Below are 18706 nucleotides of genomic sequence, written 5' to 3'. Positions count from 1 at the left end.
GGAGGTAACCATGCATTTTCAGAAATAATTAAGCTTCAATTTACTGAGGAAAAACTGTCATACATTGCTTTATATTTTGGCGCTTTTTAGGAATATTGTTGCTTAATTATCTCCTCTGACAGTGTTAGGTACTTATTAAGCTAAGACGTCGACGAAAAACTTAGCTTCTTCTTGTGAGCTTTTGATTCTTGCGAAATCGCTGTCAAAAGAAAAAAAAATGCGACCATGATCGCAACACAGACAAATGAGTGGTCATGGTACACTAAATATTCGTCTTCTGTAGACAACAGATATCATTCGATCTGCGTAATTTCGTGTTTCGGGGGGTGGAGGGGAAGCTTTGATTTCGCACGGCAAGCCTCGCACTGAATTCGCCTGAGACTCAACATGGCCCCGCGTGACGAATATCTGTTGCAGAGTCTACTAACCAAGCTTAAGTTTGTTGCTTTTTACTTTCTCCTTATCAGTAAATGGTTTTAATATATTTGTAAGAATGATGTTTTAAATGTACTAATTTGCACAGTAATCATTAGCTGGCAGCACACATTAGTTGTCTCCCGCGTCATTGCTAATAATACTGCACTGTTAATTGCTTGTGTGAAAACATATTGTATACAACTGTTTTTCTATTTTTTTAATAAAATTTAGATTACCATTTGTAGTATTATTTGCATTTCACTAGAATTGTTGCTTTCCTTTGAAGGAGGATACATTTTTATTTCGTTGTCTTAGTTCTCTTTTTTCTACAGAGGAAGTCTTAAGGCCGATTTAGACGGTACAACTTTTGCTTACGACTGTCGCATGCGATTTCTAGAGCTCGCGCTGCTCGCGTCATGCACATAATCGCACACAACTCTTGTCATTCAACATTGCTCATACCTACGACTGTTGTAGGATTTTAAAACATGCTTTAAAATCCTATGACATTTTTTGTGACGTACACGACAGTCGTAAGCGAGTTGTAGGTTTGATTTACACGAAACAATTCGTGTCGTAGGCCTGTCGTAAGCTTGCCGCATGCGCCGTGTAAATCGCCCTTTAAAGGGCGATTTAGACGGTACGATTTTGCCTACGATTTGTCGCATGCGACACGCATACGCCATGCCTGCAACACGAATCGCGTCGTGTAAATCAACCTACAACATCCTTACGACAGACGCACACAACACGAAAAATGTCGTAGGATTTTAAAACATGTTTTAAAATCCTACGACAATCGTAGGTAAAGGCAATGTTGAGTGGCGAGAGTTGTGTACGATTTTTACATGACGCAAGCAGCGCGCGCTCTAGAAATCGCATGCGACAAATCGTAGGCAAAATCGTACCGTCTAAATTGCCCTTAAAGAGTAAATTAAAATAAGGGCCTAAATCATATGTTGACGTCTTTCAACAGCCAATAAGAAAAGATCCATGGTAATTATTTGAATTCGTGGATGCAAAGTTGTTGTTCTGATGAGTTTTAACTCTTTTGTCACTGACCAATCAGCCGCTCTTGGTCTCGTATTAAGCAAGACTGCATACAGAGAATTATTGAGATCAAGTTGTTCTCTATTCAAGTATGGCAGTCTATTTCTTCGCCATTATTGATTTCCTTCTTTTGTGTTATCTTTGGGGAGCTTGGCTGCAGTATAGTACAGAAGCCCATCAAGGTAAGGAAGTAACTTTTGACTGAAGTTTATAACCAAAAAAGTGTCATAAGATCTAATGGGTCCTAAAACCTTCTTGATCTTTACTGATTATGAAAGGTAATTTCTTCGATCTTTTAGTATCTTTATCGATTTATATGTGTAAAAAAAACTCTTACCGGGTCCAAAAAGCTATAGGGGCTTAAAAACTAACGGGTCTCTGCACGCAGATATTGAACCTAAATACGCAAGAAGAAAGAAAGAGATTCCAGGGTGAATTGAATATATAAATAGAGCGCGAAATGCGAGCTTTCGTTTGTGATTTAGTCTGAATACGAATTTAAAGACCGAAAATTTCAAACACTTATCTCATAGTACGTTTCTTATGACAAATTCTTAATTCTCAGTCACGTTTTTTCATCTTATCGGCTAACCAACCAGGGAAAATTAAATGTTTTGTCTTTTCCTGCGAGTTCAGCAGTGTAAAGGAAGCGTTTACTGAGTTAAAACAGAGATAAAATACCAGAAGGTTTTATCATTTTACCTTAGAAAGAACGATAAAATTGTCGACTTTCTGGATTAAAAAAAAAAACAGAAAAATAAATTTTGTGTTCAACTCACCAAAAATTAGATTAGGCTTAGACAGGTGCATTATTGCCAGAAACGACAAAATTTGCCAACTAGCGCAAACAAAACAATTAGTAATTTATTGTTAAAGTGAAGTATATTAATAAGCGGAAACCATTCACTCTAGTACTCTAACTCTTTTTGGCCTGTATATCTACTATTTTATGGTGAGCCAAATAACAAGTGCTGAGGTGAATCCATTGATTTCCAACCGGGCGTTAGCCGCGGCTAGCAAAAATATGAGCAACTACACGAGGTAAAAACAAATTACACCTCAGTGCGAGTCAAACACCTGGCCTCGCGATTACTAGTTCGGATCCCCTACTACTGAGCAACGGGGGACCGCGTGGGAGCCAAGGCCTTTAGGCTCATGGGACAGACATCCTGCATACGGCTAGGATTCTAAGTGTTGTGTTTTTCCGTTGTGGGAGAGCATGTTTTGAATCAAATTTTCTTGAAAGTTTACAACACCATACGATTCAATGTGTCCCTTTTCGCTTTTATGGCTCTCGAATCGTCAATCGCCGTTTTTTTAATAATCGCACAAACAGCGTTTTCCGAAAACTGTTTAATATTCCAAAGAATGGCGTTTGTCAAATGCTCTATTAAAGTATACTACTGACTAATTTGCGACACAAAACGTCGTCGACCGTGGCACATGAGCTGTTTTCGCATAGCTACCCTTGACAGTCTACGTCAAAATGGAAGAATTAGACGTCTCGTCTCAGCCAAAGATGCGTCGAATACATGTGTGCATGTAATCACTCTTATTCCGAAGAAAAATAAAGATGAAATGCTTCTGGACAACTGGAGACCGATTTCGCTGATGAATACTGACTATAAAATTGCTACTAGAGCAATAGCTTCGAGAATATCTAAAATTCTGCCAGGCATCATTCATAGTGATCAAGCAGGTTATGTTAAAGAGCGTTTTATTGGACAGAATATTCGCCTGATTTCAGATGTGTTTGAGCGTTGTCACGACACCAAGACTCCCGGCATCGCGTTATTTTTGGATTTCAAGAAAGCTTTTGACAGCATAGAATGGTCGTTTTTATCCAAGGCACTAGAAACTTTGGGTTTTGGAGATATGTTGCTTGAATGGATTAGAACCTTTTACACAAATCCACAAAGTGGTGTTACTAACAATGGCTTTGCGAAACCTGTTTTTTTCTCTAAAGCGTGGAGTAAGACAGGGGTGCCCCCTTTCTGGAATCCTTTTTGTTATTGGTGTGGAGTTTCTATCGTGCAATATTAGTAGCGACAAATCGATAAAGGGTCTATCGCTAAACTCAAAAGAATTTAAATCATCCCAGTATGTGATGACACTACTTGCCTTGTTGAAGATACTACATCGGCCGACAATCTGTTTAAAAAACTGGATTTTTTAGACTGTGTTCGAGGCTTGAACTGAATAGGTCCAAAACGGAGGCATTTTGGTTAGGTTCAAACAAGAACAGACTGATACGCCCTTTGGTATTCGCTGGCCCAAGGATTATGTCAATGCACTTGGCATATGTTTTACAACAGACCAGACTATTTATTCTGTTTACACGCATTGCTGTTTACATGCACTGCTGTGGGAGAAGTCATTAATGTATGTAAAGTATGTTTCCGAACGTGACATCTCCTAATACCACATTTTATCAGTTTCTTTAAAATTTTCTTTCGCTTTAGGTCTTCGCCACGAGCAAAATACTCCGGGATTCAAATTTGAACGATAAAGTTCAAAAGTCTTTACTGGGCAAAACAAACTTTGGGGTCGTTCATAAACACGTTTTTCAAGAATCGTTACGGTCATCTTTCCGCCTGTGTTTTTGTCTAGCTCGTCTATTGCCACTTTTTTTTCTGTCGTATCAGTCTGTTAAGCGAACGTCTGCTTTGCGAAAAGTTGAAGATTCCTCGTCCGAGCCAGAATAAGAGTGACACACACGCATAAGGCGCAAACTGTTTCCAAAACGTAACCAAAATGCCTTAAGCCCGCCGCACACTAGCCGAGTTTTCGTCGGCCTACGAAAAATCTTTACTTGTTGGTTAGTGTGCGGTGAATTCAGACAAGTCTGCGACAAGATCAGGGCTTGTCTGGCGTTATCTGACATTGCTAGACCTCAAACCGTCTTGTCGGGCCTTGACGACTAGTGCCGAGTGGACCAAGACAATTTGTCGGAGTACGCGCGCACCTCAACCAATTAGGAAATGTCATGAGAGTCACGTGGACAAGCGTCTTTCCCAACATGGCGGATATCGAAGCTGAGATCAGCGCGGAGATAGAGCAATGGACACCTGTAAAAGAGGACGATAACGCGAGTATTCTTTAGACAAACGGAAGTACCACCGAAACCCAGTCAGATCTTCGTTCCCAAGCTCTTCAATTAATGTTATACAGCTGTTTCGACAAAGCTTGTCCTAAAAAACCGTAAAAGCGTACGCGAGAATGCCGAAAGGTAGTCTGGAAAATTCCCCATAAATTTCAATAAAAGCTCAGAATCCATAATGCCTCGACCGTACAACGAGGACTTGAAATGGCGGGCAATATGGATTCCGTACAGCAAAGACTTGAGATGGCGGGCAATATGGATTCCGTACAGCAAAGACTTGAAATGGCGGGCAATATGGATTCCGTACAGCAAAGACTTGAAATGGCGGGCAATATGGATTCCGTACAGCAAAGACTTGAGATGGCGGGCAATATGGATTCCGTACAGCAAAGACTTGAGATGGCGGGCAATATGAATTCTGAGCTTTTAGTTCGGCGTTGTCGCGTACGCTTTTACGCTTTTTTTGGACAACTTTTGTCGAAACAGGTGTATACATCCTGTTCATTTCGTCTGGTTATCCAGTTTTTAACTAATATTGTTCTTGTTCTGCTCTTGCGACGCCTCGTTATCCTCCGTAGAAAAGTCAAGGTAAATAAAGCAAGTTTCAATTTTCACCACGTCAGTGGAATAGGCACCATCTTGATTTTGGATGAGTCGACCCCAAGCCTTAAAGCGGTTAGTCGCGACAAAAAATCGGCTGGTGTGCGGCAAGCTGAAGGCCCGACAAAATTTAACCCGATTTGACCCCGACAACAAATCTGCAGTGCTACGACAAAAAATCGGCTAGTGTGCGGCAGCCTTTAATCTTAGAGGAAAACATATTCATCGCCAATTGTTTGCAGTTTGCTGATGGTACCTGCACCCTCAAATAAGCGTGCAAAGAAACTGACACGCGAGTGGTTTTGCTAAAAACCAAATGACAGGACGATCACCAGAAGCTTCCAAATTTGGGCTCATGACCCAGACTTCAGGTTCAGGCAACAGCGAGGCCGCAATTGAAGCTTTTGATACATAGCCTGCACAGGCCGTGTGCTTCAAGGTTTTGCTGCAATCAGCGCCGCGATGTCTTCGCTAAATAACGCACAGTGCAAAAAGTTTCACCACGCGGGATTATCAATACTTCCTAGCTAGGCTGAGAATAATATGCATTTAGCTTTTCAAACCTGTGGCGCATATTATTTCGTGAAAACTCCCTTTGCTAAGTGGACTCCGATCAGTCAAACTCCGAAAGTACTAAAAAAATTGAAATGTTCTGTGATTCTTATTATGAAAATTTCAACAAACGTAGTGAAAGCGATGATGACACTATTGGGGGTGGATAATTCATTCACAGTTGCTTACTAAACATCTTCCTTTTAGCGTCCTCCGAGGAAAAGAAAATCTTTGATGCGATCAAAAAACAAATCCACGAGGGTAAAAAACAGCAAGAATACGTTAAGAATCTAGTGGACAGAATAGCCGCAGAGATTGAACGGACCAATTGCACAGGTAAGAAGAGAACTGAATGCCGGACGGGAAATCACGAATGTACATTACTAACGGCTTAATTCTAGTATATCGTCATCGGAGGACCTTTAATACTCCCAGATGCAAGTACTACGCAAAATTGACGTGAGCGAGATTCGCTGAATAACGACAAGAAAATGGCCAAAATCCTCCATGAAGGAATTTTTATCGAAAGTTCGCCGATAATATACTTTTTTTGTTTTTTTGTTTTAGACTATTTGTTGCCTTATCTTTATCTCTAAAACATGCGTGGCTACCCCCAACATTTGGATTTCAATAGCCCTTGCTAAGATCTCCTTTCCCCGCATAGTCCCAAACCAGACGAAAAGACTTTCTTATTACTACGAAGACTTGGTTTGTCGAAACGAAATTGGAGACATGTCTCTTAAAACGCGGATTACTTTCTACTGTAGCTTGCTAGTACGTCCTCTGTTTGATTACGCCGATACTATCTGGGGCGACAGAGGTAATGCTGTCTTAAGCGGTGAGCTATAATTATGCAGAACAAGGCGGTCAAAATCATACTTAGCCTACCAAGTTTTTCGTCTTTCAAATAAACACAACATGCACTTGGTTGGCCAACACTATAATAACCTGCTTCACTTGTGTTTCAAAATGATAATGGTCTAATATACATTGATTTTGATACAAAGATAATTAGTGACATTCATCCCTACAATACTAGCAACAAACTCAATTTTTATATAATTTACCGAGAGTCAAAAGTAATTCTGTCAATAACCGCATATCATATCAAGGTCTTGCCAATTGAAAAAACCTACATAAATCACAACGGGACATTAAACCACTCTCTATAAGCAAGCGGCTCTCAAGGATGTTGTTTTTACCTAACAATGTTATTTTTCATATTTTTTTTATAGTCAACTCGTACATTTTTTATCCTGTAACTTTTTAGCCTGTTAAATAAAATTATTATTGTTTATGTTGATCTTATTATTAGTACGCGGTGCTTCACTGAACTGAACAAACACCCGCGCAGAAGTGAGTTCCCTGGTTAAATAGCATTATAATATTATTTGATAAATATCAACAAGGGGAACTGATGGTAATTACACCTATACAATATACAGTTACCAACCTTCGAGTTCTTTCGCAGCGTTAATTCCTGACCATGCTTGCGGACCTGGCTTGAAGATCTTCAAAATATTTGAGGAAATATTGCATGGTGATACGTTTGTTCGTTTTGTTGTTTAATAACGGTTGTCCTTTTACATTGTTTATTTCACAAAGTCAAATTACACAAGCATATTACATAATATTAAACTGGAAGCTTGTATAGAGGGGTTCTTCTGGCAAATTCACTTTCCAAAGCTGTGCGCACAAGAAACGAAAGAAACTTAGCAACTCGTGTTTCCAAGCGGCGTTTTCATTAAATCCATTTGGTTTTAACTTGTCTTCAAGCCTTCTCCGTCAAGTTTTATGCGTAAGATGCTGGTTTGTTAACATATAACGTAGACGGCATTGAAAGTGCGATAGGCATTGCCACCGCGAATGCTTAATCGTAAGCAACCAGAAATAACACAAGCCTACACCTGATTGTGTTATTTATGTATTTATTTTAACGTTATAGATCCACCAGAGATTACTGACATCTCTAGTAATCAGACAAAAAATGAGGGAGATGTTTTGACACTCACCTGTACGGCGTATGGTGATCCGACACCAAACATCACCTGGACGCGAGTTTCTGATAACAGTGTTGTCGCTTTTCCTTTGACCATCAGTGGTAAACAGGATGAAGGAGTCTACAAATGTACTGCTGATAATGATGTTGGGAATGCTGCTACTAGAAATGTGAATGTCTTTGTACAAAGTGAGTCAGTAGGTTTATGCTACCAGTGGAACTGTCATTGTTTTTGTACATTTTGGTACCTTTGGTACACTTTGGAGGAACTTTTGTTATTAATTAGCTCTTTTATGAACTTTTATTTGAAATTGGTGGCAATGCTTTTACAACGAAGTCAGGAATGTTTGTTTTATCCAATCGATACCACCGTGGGGAGTATATCTACATTTTTGCATTCTTAAGGCTGGTTTCCATATGATCGCGGATCGCAGATCGCAGATCGCAGATCGCAATAAGGTCTGCGATCGTCTGCGATCATATGGAAACCAGCCTTTAGAAAGAACATGGTTCTATCTTCTGCGATCGTCTGCGATCGCGATCGCAGGATCGCAAACGATCGCAGAAGTAGTTTCCATATGATCGCAGACGATCGCAGACCTTATTGCGATCTGCGATCTGCGATCCTCGATCATATGGAAACCAGCCTTTAAACGTCCTGTTTTCACAGAGGAATAAAAAAAAAAAAACAAGAAATAAGAAACCTTCGGAGCATGGAATGTCAACTAATTGCTAATTGTTTGATAATTACTCATGTCAGTTTTACGCAAGTATGAAGGCCTATAAGCAAGTCTAAATATTACTCGTTATTGATTTCTTTTTCCCTGTCAAATACCGCTTTTTGTTTGTAGCTTTCGTAGTTTATTTGCAATTTAGTTTTCGCCATTCGCTTTTTTCTCTATTTTCGTTTTACAGATATATATAGAAGTTCCGCTATTTGGTATTTTCACTTTTTACTGTTTCATGATGCTTAAACAGCATAGATGCATGGTAACAGAGCGAGATTAAACACATTGAATTCGGTGTAGAGACCCATGACGACTCATTCGAACATGTGGAAACGTTCGAGCATGGGAAGGCAAAAGCCAAAGCCAATTTCCTCCAGCTAGACGCAAGTTGTTTGCACTAATTGATGATGATCATCCTCCAAAACGTGGCGAAGTGCGAGGCAAATTTCAAGGACCTGACCGGCAAGGGAGTTGGTGATGAATGTTACAGAAAAATTATAAAAAGGCGCAGAACAGAGCACGGGAATATTTGGGCGAAACAAAAGTGGAGTTTTGGAACTCAGGCGAGATGGACAAAACGAAAGCGGAGTCTTCGAGCTCAGACGCGATAACGTCCAACGAAGAACAAGGTAAACGATCAAAATTTGGATTCTCCAAACTTTGATACTGACAGGGATTGGTCCAAAACGTCACACGTGGACGCGAAAACTTGGCAACGCTACATAACGCCTCATTCAATCGGAACTCCAGTGGCTATTGGGCAATGTTTGTTGAGACAACTAGACCATGTTCATGTTCCACTGTTTTCGGTAAACTTTAAGAGCGACTCTCTATAGGGACCGAGTGAGATTAAAAAAAATGGGGCACAAGGTTGGAAAAATGGACCCCTTGATATTTCGTCCAGAGATAACCTATGGTATGCTAAGAATCGTAATATAAGTTTTAGGTTTTAGAGTTTTTACATTTTTGAGAAAATTACGAAAAAACGTCGACAACCGGTGAAGCCGAAAAATCACAGGAATGAGGTCAAATTTCATGATCAGATAATCGAACTCGCGTGAAGGCGCATAGCAAATTATGGTTTTTCTTAGTTTATAATGTTAATCAGGAGGTATTGCTAAGCTGCTTTGATGATAGTTTAGACTTACAATTGTAATTCCGAATTTCTGGGGAGCAAGCGAAGAGAACCGAAATTTGTAGACTTTGAAAATCAAAAATTCCATACCGTTTTCAAATATCTCAAAACATACTCGGTATTATGTAGAATTCTTTCAAAATTCAATTCTAGCAAGTAAAAGAGCTGTTTGTGAACGTGATATAATTTTTTTCTTGGCAAAAGTTATTTGTGAGGCGAGCGGCCCCATGCAAGTTGACCCAATTTGACCTTTCGAAGAGATCTTGTTTAACCAGGAAATGTAAACAATTCTACTATCCTTAGCTCGCTTTCTGAGCAAACCATTGTAAAACCCTGCCATTTCCCATCAAAACTACCCAGTTAACCCGAGATAATACTTCGGTTACAGCTTACCTTCCAAATGGGTGTTTGAAGGCAAATAATTTTGATGTTTTTCGCTAATTTTCCCGTGTCTTGCTGCCGTGCTTAGCCACCGGCCTTTTCATCACTACGGCATTTTCTAAGCGTCACCTTTCTCTGGGTTGTGTAATATTTTTGCAGGACCTGGATCCATGTCTTGCATATAAAGCATCTTCTGGTTATCTACTGAGTTTTGTATTGAATATTTCTAATGAAAAGAGGCAAGAAAGTGAAGGAACTAATTGAACTGAAAAACAGAGGCAGATCAATGTCACGCAATCTTTACATCCAAGTGATCACGTGCCGCAAATACATCCGCGTGGATATTTTTGTCTTGCTCTTGCTCAATTCTTCATTTTCTTCCTTACTAGCATACAATGTTTTCCTTTTGATTTTCGTAACTTTTTTATTTGTAACCACAAGCCTATTTCGAAGGAGAGTTCTTTGTATGCAATACTTTGAGTCGGTGTATATACATGCAACACATTTACTCTTCCCATTTATTTCTAGTGACTGTGCAACAAACTAGAAATCCTATCTAGTCTTAGCTCCAAAAGTCAAATGCCTGGGAAGGTCCATTGCTAATGATTTCCTAAAGCAGAAGAAAGGGAATAGTAATATATATCTGAAAAAGGGCTAGCTACTGGCCGCAAAGCGAGTTTTTGTAATTTGTATTAATTGTACTTACCAATTTGCCTATGGCAGGTGTACACGCCAATGGGTCCCCTTCGTGGCGCATGTAACTTTTTAGGAGTTATATGTTCAACAAGATACCTTTTGATGCAGAAGTAGACGCACGCTTTTATATGATTCTCCAAAACTATCCCTTTGGAAACTGAAAATAATTTGCTTTTGGGTTCGCACAAGACATGTTTCTTTTCGGACGAGCAAAGAGTACGTAAAACTGTTTTGAGAGCGGTGAGGGTAAAAGACGGAATGAGTTTGCGGAATGGAATGTGGAATGACGTGCGGAATGGCATAATTATGCAAAATACGAATTGCGGAATGACATAATTATGCGAGATACGATTTATGCATAATGACTCACAGAAATACATTAAACTGAAAAAGCGCGCCTTTTTTTTGGGCGCCAATTTGCAAATACAGCCTTTTTGTAACCATTCAACCGAAGAATGCATCACAAAAACCCAAACGATGGTATCTTCGAATTCAAACTTTTTTCCTTCGATTCTCATCGCATGGCCGTTGATGTAACATAGCAACTCGTGGACTTTTATCGTTCGCGAGTGAACACAAGATTTGTAATACATTTGCATTAAAGAGGCTTGTTTATTTACGTAACCTGGTTTCCATTCCACACGAGTCGTCCGCCATTACGGGAGATGTATACAACTCAATCGAAGGCTGGTTTAACTTGACATGTTTCAAGCTTTCACAGCGCCTCGCAGGAAAAAGACGTGAGTAAAGAACCGCCTCTGTTTATTTTTGAAACGATTTATGTCACTTGTCGAGGATTTATCTGGTTATGACGAATGTGTTGTGGTTCGGTCATACTTATTTCCGTTGTTTTACGTTTTATATTAATCAATTTATCATTATCATGCACAACTGTCACACTAACCCTCTTCCGAAAACGACGAACGTGAAAACAGAGTGTGAGTCGCAAAATGTATAGATAATTATGCACGGGGCTGTGCAGATATCTTGACGTAACTCGTACTAAAAATACTGTAAGAGACTAATGTCACTTGAAGTTATGGTAATTAATACCATACCGTAATTCTTATCTATTTTCTTTTCTTTTTCTTTTTTTTTTTTTATTTTAAAGAATCGATATAAGCTTGTATTGTACTGGTTATCCCATACCATGAAATCCTGGTTCCCCTGCTAATAAATCGCCTCGATTTTTGGGCCATCTATTTGTAAACAAAAATTTGATTCCGTGATAAACCCCTACCACTCTTCCACTTATAGGCCCATCTTTGATCTTTATATAAACACGTAACACCCCTTGCCCCCTTGCCCCTAAAAAAGCCGGTGACATTTCCTTTTTACGTATCCCCACCCGTAACCGGAATTTTACGGTATTATGGTCTGTGGCTCATTACAAGAGCCTGTGAAGTTTTCCTAGACTCAACCTGTTTTTGACTTTTTTGGTTTTCCATGTTTTATCTGATTGGTGAGTATCACAGGTCTCGCAGAGGTAAACCCATAAATGGTTGGATTGCTCAGAAGGCTCAACAACAGTAACTCAAGTAGCTCTACAAACATGTAATGTAACCACACTTACACCCCAGGGGAAGGGGGGACTCTTACATAAAACTGAAGGGACAAGCCGTCAAAAATGTTGAACAAAATGTTCTAAATTGTACCAGACTCTCTTGGCATAGGTGTGGCCCCAATGTAGTTTCCTTAAGGGTTACCAAAACAAAATATTGAAATAATCAAGCAGTTTCCTCATTGCACAGAACAAAAAAGCTTTTCCTTTGAGGTTTTGAAAACAGAGATTTAGATTTCCACCGCAATGGTACAAAACTGCACATTTTCAACCCCTGTCAGGGACAAGCATTTTTACATCACCCTAAAATTGACCTCCCATTTCCCCTTGGGGTGTAGAGCAATAATAACTAACTGTTCACATGGAGTTAACGTTTGGCAACAACAACAACAAGCAAGAGAGGATCAAAAGTATGAATTCTCCACACATGTTTCGATACTTACCCAGCTGTTCACTATTTATGACTTTTTTTTAGGTCAACCATACAACCAGAGTTTTTTTTTTTTCGTTTACGTACACATAATTTTTTAAAAATTAATTGTTATGATTCTTGATGACTGACCTAAAAATAAACCAAGGGGAATCGTCATCATTCCAAAAAGTCATGTATGACAATTAGAGGATTAAGCCCACACATATACTTGATCCTCTCTTATGACAACCAAAACTATATCCACCATAACTTTAGCTGGTAAGAAAGTGGATAAGAATTACGGTATGGTATTAATTACCATAACTTCAAGTGACATTAGTCTCTTACAGTATTTTTAGTACGAGTTGCGTCAAGATATCTGCACAGCCCCATGCATAATTATCTATACATTTTGCGACTCACACTCTGTTTTCACGCTCGTCGTTTTTGGAAGTGGGTTAGTGTGGCAGTTGTGCATGGATAAATAATGTATGGGGCTGTGCGGAAATCTTTCCCGAATTGCTTAGATATAGTTTCTTATAAAATGTTGGAGTTGAAAATTTGTTACATCAAGATCCTTCCTTCGAAAATAAAAAACCGAAATCTACACGTCAAAATACGGGGAAAGAGTTTTGCGGTATAGATTGCGGTTAAATTTTAATTTTCGTTTTCATTTATTTATTTATTTTTTGCGTGTGCGTGTGTTTGGCTGTGTACGATAAATTGATTAATATAACAGGCGTAAAACAACGGAAATGAGCATGACCAAACCACAACACATTCGTCATAACCAGATAAATCCTCGACAAGTGACATAAATCGTTTCAAAAATAAACAGAGGCGGTTCTTTACTCACGTCTTTTTCCTGCGAGGCGCTGTGAAAGCTTGAAACATGTCAAGTTTAACCAGCCTTCGATTGAGTTGTATACATCTCCCGTAATGGCGGACGACTCGTGTGGAATGGAAACCAGGTTACGTAAATAAACAAGCCTCTTTAATGCAAATGTATTACAAATCTTGTGTTCACTCGCGAACGATAAAAGTCCACGAGCTACTATGTTGCATCAACGGCCATGCGATGAGAATCGCAGGGAAAAAATTTGAATTCGAAGATACCATCGTTTGGGTTTTTGTGATGCATTCTTCGGTTGAATGGTTACAAAAAGGCTGTATTTGCAAATTGGCGCCCAAAAAATGGCGCGCTTTTTCGGTTTAATGTATTTCTGTGAGTCATTATGCATAAATCGTATCTCGCATAATTATGTCATTCCGCAATTCGTATTTTGCATAATTATGCCATTCCGCACGTCATTCCACATTCCATTCCGCAAACTCATTCCTCCGTTTACCCTCACCGTTTTGAGAGTTGCCATCGAGAGATATCTTTTCTTTAAGTATAAAACCGATAATTACCGAACACAAATAGATCTGTGGCAAACGGTTTGTTTACCTCTACAAAAAAGATTCTAAATATAGAATTCTCACGGCGTTCGAGCTGTGATCTTCGATCGCTCGCCCGATAAGCGAAGCTAGCACGTGCGAGGCTCCTAACTTTTTTTAAATTCGGCAAACCTTACTAAGCGGACAAACTCCACTGGATTAAAATCTTTACAACTTTACAAAGATATGTACAGGAAAATGAGTTTAGGTCTTTTTAAGTGTATTGTATAACCTTGAGCGCTCACTTTGTCAAAAAAAAAAATTGAAATCAAACATTATTTACAATTCGGCATTCTGAGTAATTAGGACGCATGTGTTTACTTCTGCCGAAATTGAGTCATTTGCTCTGCGTCATCGGTTGAAAAATTGGAAGATGGAGAGAAATTGCTCGTTTCAGCGGCTAGTTGGTAGCCAAAGCGGTCAAAAGCAAATGACTCAATTTTGGCAGAAGTAAACACATGCATCCTAATTACTGTTGCCGAATTGTAAATAATGTTTGATTTAAAAGGAATTTTTTTTTTGACAAAGTGAGCGCTCAAGGTTATACAATGCACTTTAAAAGACCTAAACTCATTTTCCTGCACATATCTTTGTAAGTTGAAAAGATTTTAATCTAGTGGAGTTTGTCCGCGTAATAAGGTTTGCCGAATTTAAGAAAAAGTTAGGACCCTCGCACGTGCTACGTAGCTTCGCTTATCGGGCGAACGATCAATAAGTGAGAATTCTATATTTAGGGCCTCTTCATATGATCCCGGTTGACCGGGCTAGCCCGCTTACCAAGATCTCGCCTCATTCCTATTTCTTTTGTAAAAATTTCGATGTGTTCATATGAGAAGGCGGGCCAGCCCGGTTACCGAGATCTCGGTTTCAGCGACCGAGATCTCGGGAGTCCGTGACGAAAATTTTCTCATATGAACACGGTATCCCGGTTACCGGGATGAAGTCTATAACCAAACATTCGCGTCTTCGAACGGATGTATTTGATTATTACGGCTCATTTCTGAGATGTTCTATTTCAAAATAATTCCTTTTCGTAGTAGATCGCGATCGAGATAAAGATATAATACTTTTGAGGTTTGTAGAACCGATAAAAATGAAAAATTCTTGCCGGGCTTGTTCGGTAAATGTCACGCTCGATTGACATACGTCACCACTTTTCATCTCGGTAACCGGGATGAAATTTCCCATATGAACAGACTGCAAAATTCATCCCGCTTACCGAGCCATCCCGGTAACCGGGATCATATGAAGAGGCCCTTAAATAGAACCTTTTTAATAGAGGTAAACAAACCGTTTGCCACAGATCTCTCTCGATGGCAACTCTCTAAACAGTTTTACGTGCTCTTTACTCGTGCAAAAAGAAACATGTCTTGTACGTGCGAAACCAAAAGCAAATCATTTTCAGTTTCCAAAGGGATAGTTTTCGAGAATCATATAAAAGCGTGCGTCTACTTCTGCATCAAAAGGCACCTTTACAGGGCTGTCAACCTCACACGTCTTCAAATATGGAGAATATGACTTCCCCGGACAGCAATAACAAAGAGCCTTACAGAGGCGTCTCATCCAAGCCAAAGTCACGGGTTCAGTGGGGAGTAGGGGGGGGGGGGGGTAGGGGGGGGAGGACATTAAACACTAACAGAAACAACGCTAAACATTTTTCATATTCTTGTCAGCAAATTCGAGTCTACGACAAATAGAAAACTTTGTCAATTATCCGGGAGATTACAGACATAAATCTGGAGACCAGAAGATACGGCTCAAAATCTGGAGATTACAGACATAAATCTGGAGACCGGGAGATAAGGTTCAAATTCTGGGGACTCCCGGATTATCCGGGAGAGTTGACAGCCCTGCCTTTTTGAAATAAATGTGATGCGGTATATTTCCAGCCTGGTGAATGAATGAGAATGATGAATTATTCTAGAAAGTGACACAGGCATACCCGGCCGGAAATAAGAAATCCGAGTGCTCCTATCAGGAGTCGAACCTAAGACCTTCCGATTAGTAGTTCGAATGCTGCACCACTGAGCTACAGGAGACTCGTGGGAGCTAAGGCCATTAAACTAGGTTCACGGGAAAAACATCCTGCATACTGCTAGGATTTGAATGTCGAACGTGTCGTATATGAAATAAATGTGATGGTATATTTCCAGCCTGGTGAATGAATGAGAATGATAAATTATTCTAGAAAGTGACACAGGCATACTCGGAAAAAAGAAATCCGAGGAGCACTCGGATTTCTTTTTTGCGAGTGTGCCTGTGTCACTTTCTAGAACAATTCATCATTCTCAAAACGTATCTTGTCGAACATAATCCTAAAAAAGCTAGATACGCCACGAAGGGGACCTATTTGCGTATTCACCTGCCCTGGGCAAATCGGTAAATACAATTAATACAAATTACAAAAACTCGCTTTGCGGCCAGTAACTAGCCCTTTTTCAGATATATATTACTATTTCCTTTCTTCTGCTTTAGGAAATCATTAGCAATGGACCTTCCCAGGCATTTGACTTTTGGAGCTAAAACTAGATAGGATTTCTAGTTTGTTGCACAGTCACTAGAAATAAATGGGAAAAGTAAATGTGTTGCATGTATATACACCGACTCAAAGTATTGCATACAAAGACCTCTCCTTCGAAATAGGCTTGTGCTTGCAAATAAAAAAGTTACAAAAAATCAAAAGGAAAACATTGTATGCTAGTAAGGAAGAAAATGAAGAAATGAGCAAGAGCAAGACAAAAATATCCACGCGGATGTATTTGCGGCACGTGATCACTTGGATGAAAAGATTGCGTGACTCTGTTTTTCAGTTCAATTAATTCCTTCACATTCTTGCCTCTTTTCATTAGAAATATTCAATACAAAACTCAGTAGATAACCAGAAGATGCTTTATATGCAAGACATGGATCCAGGTCCTGCAAAAATATTACACAACCCAGAGAAAGGTGACGCTTAGAAAATGCCGTAGTGATGAAAAGGCCGGTGGCTAAGCACGGCAGCAAGACACGGGAAAATTAGCGAAAAACATCAAAATTATTTGCCTTCAAACACCCATTTGGAAGGTAAGCTGTAACCGAAGTATTATCTCGGGTTAACTGGGTAGTTTTGATGGGAAATGGCAGGGTTTTACAATGGTTTGCTCAGAAAGCGAGCTAAGGATAGTAGAATTGTTTACATTTCCTGGTTAAACAAGATCTCTTCGAAAGGTCAAATTGGGTCAACTTGCATGGGGCCGCTCGCCTCACAAATAACTTTTGCCAAGAAAAAAATTATATCACGTTCACAAACAGCTCTTTTACTTGCTAGAATTGAATTTTGAAAGAATTCTACATAATACCGAGTATGTTTTGAGATATTTGAAAACGGTATGGAATTTTTGATTTTCAAAGTCTACAAATTTCGGTTCTCTTCGCTTGCTCCCCAGAAATTCGGAATTACAATTGTAAGTCTAAACTATCATCAAAGCAGCTTAGCAATACCTCCTGATTAACATTATAAACTAAGAAAAACCATAATTTGCTATGCGCCTTCACGCGAGTTCGATTATCTGATCATGAAATTTGACCTCATTCCTGTGATTTTTCGGCTTCACCGGTTGTCGACGTTTTTTCGTAATTTTCTCAAAAATGTAAAAACTCTAGAACCTAAAACTTATATCACGATTCTTAGCATACCATGGGTTATCTCTGGACGAAATATCAAGGGGTCCATTTTTCCGACCTTGTGCCGCCCCTCACGCGGTGGTTAGGGAAAGTTGCTCTTAAGACCTACGAAAACTGGAAGGTAGTGTTTACGGCCTCCATGGGTATGGCGCCTCCGACACCAGACTATAAACTAAGTCAGCTACGAAATTATTTGTCTGGAGAAGATCTTAAATCTATCGATGGTCTGGGAATTGCTTGCGAAGGAGAGACTTAATCGTAGGTTTGGTGGCAAGCGACGTAAAATCGCAGTTAATCTACTAGAAATACGTGACTCGCAAAACCTCGCGAAGCTGGGGCTGGGTGGAAAACCCTCTTTACTCGTACTGTAGCATCAAATGAGGAGATTAAAAGGGGCATAGGATTTTTTTTATGAGCATGGTCTTTTCGTAGTTCCACAGGCTAGTTTGCGGTTGAAAATCTATTTCTGACGCGACGTAATGTACAACGGGCGTGCAGCGCTGTCGTGTTCGATGAATTTATTTCCCATGGAAAATTATTTCAGCGCGGCCACAAACGTGTAATTTCTTCAATGCAATCTTTCGCAAAAAACATTTCTAAAAGAAAGGGAAAATATTCTGGAGAGATAGTTCTGTATCTAGTGAATATTGATGAACATTGCGGTTGAAATTTGATCATGCACGCATATTTTTTCCGATGTATGCAAATTTTGCTCCACACGACGGCAGACAGTCTGACGTCATTCTGCGGTTGAAAATCTATTTCTGACGCGACGTAATGTACAACGGGTGTGCAGCGCTGTCGTGTTCGATGAATTTATTTCCCACGGAAAATTATTTTACCGCGGCCACAAAACGTGTAAATTTCTTCAATTCAATCTTTCACAAAAAATAATTCTAAAAGAAAGCGAAAAGATTCTGGAGAGATAGTTCTGTATCCAGTGAATATTGATGAACATTGCAGTTGAAA

At 39.6% G+C, this 18706-nt stretch overlaps 2 protein-coding genes across 2 annotated transcripts in view; both read left to right on the top strand.

Annotated features, from left to right (window-relative positions):
• Window positions 1-18706, top strand: part of LOC146451186 (uncharacterized) — a gene marked incomplete at its 5' end in the record, with an annotated part of 113903 nt that overhangs the window by 79093 nt on the left and 16104 nt on the right. The window lies entirely within an intron of this gene.
• Window positions 1547-8507, top strand: LOC146451187 (lachesin-like). The gene is made up of 4 exons (XM_085099489.1): window positions 1547-1649; window positions 5930-6058; window positions 7668-7910; window positions 8482-8507. Exons 1-4 carry the CDS (start codon window positions 1559-1561, stop codon window positions 8505-8507), a joined length of 489 nt encoding a protein of 162 aa, XP_084955615.1. The 5' UTR covers window positions 1547-1558.

This window comes from Pavona decussata, unplaced genomic scaffold (genome assembly GCF_977016875.1).
Source record: "Pavona decussata unplaced genomic scaffold, jaPavDecu1.1 SCAFFOLD_395, whole genome shotgun sequence".
Taxonomy (NCBI): Eukaryota; Metazoa; Cnidaria; class Anthozoa; order Scleractinia; family Agariciidae; genus Pavona; species Pavona decussata.
The sequence above is the reverse complement of the archived record's forward strand: the minus strand, read 5'-3'. Positions and strand labels throughout refer to the sequence as shown.